The sequence below is a fragment of the Lycium barbarum genome, chromosome 10, assembly GCF_019175385.1.
Source record: "Lycium barbarum isolate Lr01 chromosome 10, ASM1917538v2, whole genome shotgun sequence".
Taxonomy (NCBI): Eukaryota; Viridiplantae; Streptophyta; class Magnoliopsida; order Solanales; family Solanaceae; genus Lycium; species Lycium barbarum.
Genome location: NC_083346.1, coordinates 115,069,064 through 115,076,732, shown reverse-complemented (window position 1 = coordinate 115,076,732; position 7,669 = coordinate 115,069,064). Strand labels below are relative to the sequence as shown.

Below are 7,669 nucleotides of genomic sequence, written 5' to 3'. Positions count from 1 at the left end.
TCGCGGTTAATTTAACGTGGAAAAAAAAAAACAAAAAAAAAATTCCTCCAATTTCACAACCAACGGTTAGGATCATTTCTCCTTGAATCGGGTGGTAAATCTAGACATGAGTACCACGTTATTTCCCGTAGGCCGCGTTGTACATGATTACTATTTATAGTAGTATATATACCCCTTAGCTTTCATTTTCACAAAGTAAAATTTCAGTTTTTCATATATTGAGAGAATTTAGAAAAACACTGAATTTAGACAGTTTTTCATATTGGAGAATTCACCGGTGAGTCTCTGATTAAGGTGAACCGATTGGAAAAAATAAAAATAAAAATAAAACTGAGTCATTTTGCATGATCTGTTTATACATTTATATATACTCTACAAGTACCTGAATTTTGTTTTCGATGGAGATATAAACTGATTTTTTGTTTCATTGAACTATATGAACTGTCGAGTTTATAAGTTTAAACATGTCAAAAATGAACAGTTTTTTTTTTTTTGATTTATTTTTTTAGTTGATGTATATGAACTGTCTTTCTATGGGAAACATCCTGTCTACCCCCACAAAGATTGTTGTTATCGTCGTCTCGTTTAAAAGTTTAAAAATATCAGATATAAACATTTTTTTGCTGATATTTTTTTTAATTGAGTTATATGAACTGTCCGTCTATCGGAAATATCCTCTCTGCCCCACAAAGGTTGTTGTTGTCGTCGTCTCGTTTAAAAGTTAAAAGATGTCAGATATAAACATTTTTTTGTTGATTTATTTTTTGATTAAGTTATATGAAGTGTCTGTCTATCGAAAACATCATCTCTAAGACTCTAACCCTACAGAGGTCCTTGTTGTTGTTGTTCTTGTCTCGTTTAAAAGTATAAAATGTCAAAAATGAACATCTTTTTGTTGAATAATTTTTTTAATTGAGTTGTATGAAGTGTGTGTATGGGAAACAACCTCTCTACCCCCTCTCCCGACAAAGGTAGGGGTAAGGTTTGCATGCATCCTACCGTCCTGAGGCCCCAAAAGTCCCCGGGCCCCACTTGTGAGACGACTCGGGTATGTTGTTGTTGTTGAAAAGTTTAAAAATGTCAAAAATAAAAATTTATTTGTTGATTTATGTATCAGAAACAGGTCTCTGTATCCCACAAAGGTGGGAATAAGGTCTGCATAGATGCTACCCTCCTTGGACCCTACCTGTGAGATTACATTGGATATGTTGTTGTTGTTGTTATCGTCGTCGTCTCGTTTAAAAGTTAAAAAATGTCAAAAAAAAGAAAAACATTTCTTGTTGATTTATTTATTTTAGACCTACAACAAGTGAAAATGTTTTTGTGAATGGTAGAGACGACTTTGAACTTAGCACGTCTACCTGAGAAGGAATGGATTTATTTATTTTTGACCTTCAACATTTTTGGTGCTCTGTTTGGTGTTTTCTCCCATAATTGAGTTTTCATGAGAATGCAACTTTTTTTTTTTTTAATAATTTATCTCAGTTTTTATTTCTTCGTTTGATTAAGCCTAATCTGAATATTTTGTCTCTTTTTTGTTTTCTAATTATTTTATTTTCATTATTTTTGGCTTTGCTTTTGAAGTGGAAGATTTTAGCATTGGTAAAGCTCCGTAGCTGCTATTCAGTATTGAAGTTATCTGAAATACTTGGAAATGGTAAAGTTTTCGATTTGAATTATTTCAACATTTATTCTGTTTCACCAGCGGTTCTTTTAAATGTTGTAAGGCTGTTCTATGTATGTTTATCGTGTTCCGATCTGTGGTAAAATTGGCAGTAATTCTTGCTTTGATCTTTATTCTCTTTTCAATCTGTACATGTGCTTTGATCTTTGTTCTTTTTCTTTTTGGTGTAAAATGAATGTTTTTCATATTGAGGAAGTGTTATTGTTCATGCCTTGTACAATTAATTGAGAGTCAGTTGTTCGGACCAAAAGTTAATTAGATACATTTCTCTTCTCTCACCCTTTAAAGTGACTATATGTATGCATGTTGTATTTGGTAAACTAGAAATTAGTTGGTTCAATTATTAAATAGGGTATCTTTATCCTTTGTATCTAGTCACTTGTGTTTAGTTTTTCTTTTTTCTTTTGTCAATTAGGAGTTTTAGTTTTCAGGGATAGTTTTAAGTGCTACTGCAGGGTATATTTCCATTCAAGTTCGTGGGCAAGTCGGTCTAAAGTTTTGCGAACAATGCTCTAATGTTCAAGGTGATAAGATAAATTAGGAAAGATTACTAAATGAATACCTTATAAATCTTGATATACATGTATGTTAACGTATAGGAAAAAAGCAAACCAAATACAATTACATGCCCTTAACATGTTTAATTGTTCTGATGCTGGCTGAATAGCCGACATTCCATTATTAGTATCCCATAATTGAAACCCCTATGTCTTAACGAATGACATTTGTTTGTTAAACAATAATGGTGATTCTTCTCGAGATAAGCTCTCATGTTAATAATACAAAAATGAATATGTCAAATTTGTAATGTTGACAAATTCTAATAAATGATACCCACAGGTTTGCATCATAGAGATGTCTGTGCCTTTTTACCTTAAGCTTTCCCAGCTTTTCCTTCTTGAAATCCTACACCAATTGTCGTCGACTTGACAAACAGGCCATAATACGACTTGGTAACCTATTAATATATCAGGTTGCATTCCTGGTCAGATTCTTTGAACTGGTCATTAGATAATTTCCATGGGCGCAGCAGCTGAGAGTTACCTAGAGCTTTTAAACTATTTCTTTTAAGGAAAAACTGTCAAAATTTGCCTCTGTACTACAAAAATCTCAAGTTTAGTCTCTGTTATACTGTGGTCTATTCAAATCCCCGCTGTTAGGAAAAATTAACGTTCCTCCAGTTGGAATTAATTATTCGCTCTTTGCTGGTGGATACTTATCTCCCTCTTTATTAATTTTCCTTGTCTTCTTCATTAATAGGGATCCGGCCAACTCTTCCAAGCCAGGGCTATTCGTCAGTTAATTTCCTCTCCAAGCTTTCTTCTTAATGTCTGAAGAATGTGAATCATCACGTGAAATTCAGTATGTGAGGAGATGTCGTTGTGCTGTATAAAATACCTTTGACAATTCCTTCACCTTTCCCTAACAGACAGGGGCCTTTTCTATACTGAACCAACATCTCCTTGCATACCGAATTTCATGTGATGATTCACTTTCTTTAGACATTAAGAAGAAAGGGAAAGGAACTTATTGATGATGAACCTAAACTCGGAAGAGTTGGTCGCAACCCTAATTGATGAAGATAATAAGGGGGAATTAATAAAGGGGGAAAAAAGTGTCTACGTTGGCAGATTCATCAGCAAAATGTGAACGAAAATTCCAGTGGAAGAACCTAACTTGTAAAATAATTGATGTAACTGTTAATTATTTTTATTTTTGGTTCTTTTATTTTAACTCTGGCGTTTATACATATGTTAAGGATCTTGATCTCATAAGAGAAAGTTGAAATTGTCATTTATATCATTCTAAGTAGGTATAGAGCTTCTATGCTAAATGCTACTTACTTGCATATGAAGTCTTATATTATTTCTTAAGGTTGCTCATCAATATGGCATAGTTGAAAGCACCATGTTGATGGAGGGGGAGGCATATGTTATTAAATTGTTAATATCCAACTACTTGCTAAGGTAGTGATTGATGAGGTCCTCAGTAACTTTAGCTTATGCATATCGTGATTGCTCTGCCGTCAATAACTTTATTGTATGTGTAAACAGGGAAGTATATAGTAGACCTTCTCTCTTGACTGTGTTTGGTGAAGAGTTCTGGCCCTCCAGGCACTTTTGTTTGTATTATACTCCAGTCTTAGCCCCCTCATAGGACACCTATATTTTAATAGTTTATGCATAAAAATGTCCTTTTAGCAAGCATCCGTATCTCCATTTTCAATTGCAGTAGAAAACCTTTTCAAAATAACATCAAACATTTCTGCCTTTATTGCTTTCTCCAAGAAAGGCTTTTTGGTGCAACTCGAATAGCCTTAATCATTGTCTTAAACTCTTGTTTCCTTCTATTCTGATACATGTCTCCAATGTATCATTTCTCTGAGCAAATATTGTTAGCTTTGAAGGGCTATCTTGTTAGTTGGTAGCACCACAAACATTCCAGTTAGAACCCACCCCCCAACCCCCCACCCCCTTACCCCCACCCCAAGCAAACCAAGCAACCTGTTTAAGTTGCTATTATTGACTCTTCCTCAAGTATCACAAGTCCAGCTGTTATTTGGTCTGAACCTGATCTTGCTACATTGTGATTTTCCCCCTCATAGCAAATACAAAAGTTAAATAAAATAAATTCATGTATATCAATTAGGCCTTCATGCAATCTGAACATTATCCGCTAAAACGAGAAACTTTGAGGATTTGCACCAAGTATCATTTCCTCATAATTTTTCCTAATGTTGGTCATTTGCCTTTCTAACATTGCTTCATAGTCATTCCCTTCACTTAGATGTTGAGAACAAGGAGAATAGAGCTCCTTTTACTATTATTACCTGAATAATTTCTTTTCCACTCTCTGACAACTGTTATATGATCTTTCCAGTCTTTCCAGAATAAGGGCCCTTGGGTGCTAAAAGACATTGGTGCTCTAACTGATGGAGAGAGGGGTGGCGGGACTTCCTTGCGGATGGAACAGAAGCGTGCTCATCAATTTTTTATGGATCCTTCAGTAGGGGAGTTATTCTCCAATAAGAAACAAGTTGTGCAGTCTGTCAGTGATACACCAATTTCAACACCTGCAAGTGCGAACTTGTCCTACTGGAGTAACACATCCAATTTTCAATCTGCCCCAGTTCCTTCTAGTGATCGTTCATGTGCACCTCAGCCTCTAGGGTCATTCAGTTTTGGCAATGAAAATGTGAAAAGTGAAAACAGCCATTTCATTAATCTTCTTCAAAATAATTCAACTGTTGGCTTAGCTATGTCTCATGTCTGGGAAGATACTCTTTATCTGAATGCTGGAACTACAGGAGCTAGAGTCAATCTAGCAGATGAACGTATAAGTGATTATTCTTTACTTTCACGCAACTCTTCAGATACCGGAGAAGATAGCATAAATGCTACATCTCTAGGACTGACATGTAGAGCTGGAATTGGAAGTGTTATTTCGATGGGGCACGACTTTGCAAAGGAAAAACAAACCGCCAGTCTTGTAGACCGTACAAATTACAAGGGGAATGATAATTTCATGCTAATGGGTCATCAGTACAGCAGGGGTGACCACAATCTGTATCTTATGGATCAATCACTAGACACAGGAAACGGCTATTATAAGACAGTGAATCAGCCATACAAGGAAAATGGCAATTTCCCTTCTTACAGGAAAGCTAATGAAGACTTAATGCCTGCGGGTGTGACCAGTAATAAGGATATTGGTGTTGCCTCTAGGATCCCAACTCTTGAGGAAGTGGTACCAGCTGTTGTATCAGCTGGTACTTGCAGCAAAGAAAATTCAAGCTTCATATCAATGAATAAGTTTGAAAACGGCAACATATCTTTTGGAGGGTTTCAGCATAAGCCTGAGGAAATTAATACACCTAGTTCTGGCAAGGTCATCAGCAGCTATGACTTGGTGATAAGTGAACCCTCTCGTGAAGCTTCAGAATCTCTGACAGACAAAAGTATGGTGGAACATTCTGTGGATCAAATTGAGACTGTTGCTCCAAAGTCTACTGTCAAAACAGAAAACGCGTCCAAGCAGAAGGTGCAGAAGACACCTAAGAGTTGGCGGAACAATTTCCCATCCAATGTTAGAAGTTTAATGGCAACTGGTATACTTGATGGAGTGCCCGTGAAGTATGTCTCGTGGTCAAGGGAGGTAAGTTTTGATTCTCGAATTCTTCCTTGAGGTTTAGATGTTTTTGTTCTGAGTATGTTTTACATGGATGCATGCAGAAAACTGTTAGAGGAGTTATTAAAGGGACTTATTACCTGTGTGGCTGCAATGACTGCAAGCTGTCCAAGGCAAGATTTTCTTTTACTGTTCTGTTATATGTTCTCGGATATATTATCCAAAACTATTACTCAATATTTCATGTCTAAAGGGGCATTAATGTGTGTATGCAGAGTCTAAGTGGTTTTGAATTTGAGAGTCATGCTGCTTGCAAGACCAGACACCCTAACAATCATATTTACTTCGAGAATGGGAAGACAATTTTTTCCGTGGTGCAGGAGTTGAAGAATACTCCTCAGGAAATGCTCTTTGAAGCAATTCAAAATATCACTGGTTCTCCAATCAACCAGAAAAATTTCGAAACCTGGAAAGGTGAATACTTTGTTTCGCCATTAATGCCCTTATAGTCACAATCTATTGTTACTTCTTTGTTCCTTCTATTCTGAGGTGGAAAAATGGATTAGTGTGTTATGAATGTGTGACAAAGGTATCACAGGTTTGTCATTTAGTATGAAAGTATGCAGTTATTTCGCCCATTAGTCAGACCCATTTAACCGGCGAAATTTGTGTTGACTTTCACTCATCAACCCATTTTGCCACCTCCATCAATATTTTATCCTAACACACTCATTTCTTGGTTTGTGTTCAGCGTCCTTCCAAGCTGCTAGTCGTGAGCTTCAGCGTATCTACACAGAAGATGAAGTGGCAAAACCATCTTGATCTGCTGATTCTTGTGCAACTGGTTTTTCTTGATGTTCCTGATGGAGCAACTGTGCTCTAATTTTGAAACTGCGAACCCCCCGTTTTGATTTTATAGATGAACATATGGTGTTGTGTTATATTGGATTTTTAATGGCTGTGACCGCTAATCATGCTACTCCCTGTTTAAGCTCTTTTTTCTTTTATAAAAGTTTGGATTTTGGTTTTAAATATTCTTTCTGAAGTTCCTGGTTTTTGTGTTATTAATTGTTTTGGCTATATGAGTTGAGCCTAGGGCAGTTAGTTGTTGATATCACGGTACGGGACAAGTTATTTTCTGTTTGAGAATAACATCAGAAAACATTCAGGGGAATGAATGAATTCATAGATACTAATGTTAGAGGTGTTTTTCACTAAGTTGTGGTCAAAATATGAGCAGTAGTAACTGGATAAGCTATACATTTATGGGTGTTTTGTGGTTGAAAAGATGCATCAGATCTTAGAAGTAGCTCAACCATTTTCACCCAAGGGTGTCGGTTAATGGTCCATAAAATAGGTGCAAATCCTGGAGATTGCAGAAACAAATAATACTAGACGATTTCTTCTCATTTGCCTTAACATTAGTGAGGCAAGTTAGTCGATACATGTGTGGCAAAAGATATCAAATGGAATGGTTGAGTTGCACACAAACTATCAAGGTGGCAAAAGATATCAGATGGAACGGTTGAGTTGCACACGAACTATCAGGGTGGCAAAAGATATCAGATGGAACGGTTGAGTTGCACACGAACTATCAGGGTGGCAAAAGATATCAGATGGAACAGTTGAGCTGCACAGAAACTATCAGGAATAGTTGAGGTGCACACAAACTATCATGACACCACCGCGTTTTTTTTTTAAAGTAGCTCAATTCGTTTTCATATAATTTGCAAACTAGTCACGGCCTCACGGGTAGATGCTTTTTTTTTTTTTGTAAAAAATGGATTTAGACTAACAATAAGCCAGGCTAGAAGTTAAGATTGCTTGCTATAAAGGAATAATGCAAGTAATGTGAGT

At 36.3% G+C, this 7,669-nt stretch overlaps 1 protein-coding gene across 1 annotated transcript; it reads left to right on the top strand.

Annotated features, from left to right (window-relative positions):
- The first annotated feature begins 206 nt into the window (after positions 1 to 206).
- Positions 207 to 6,838, top strand: LOC132614105 (uncharacterized). Its single transcript, XM_060328467.1, has 6 exons — positions 207 to 277; positions 1,585 to 1,657; positions 4,565 to 5,839; positions 5,917 to 5,985; positions 6,088 to 6,286; positions 6,564 to 6,838. Exons 2-6 carry the CDS (start codon positions 1,655 to 1,657, stop codon positions 6,632 to 6,634), a joined length of 1,617 nt encoding a protein of 538 aa, XP_060184450.1. The 5' UTR covers positions 207 to 277; positions 1,585 to 1,654; the 3' UTR covers positions 6,635 to 6,838.
- Positions 6,839 to 7,669: the final 831 nt, after the last annotated feature.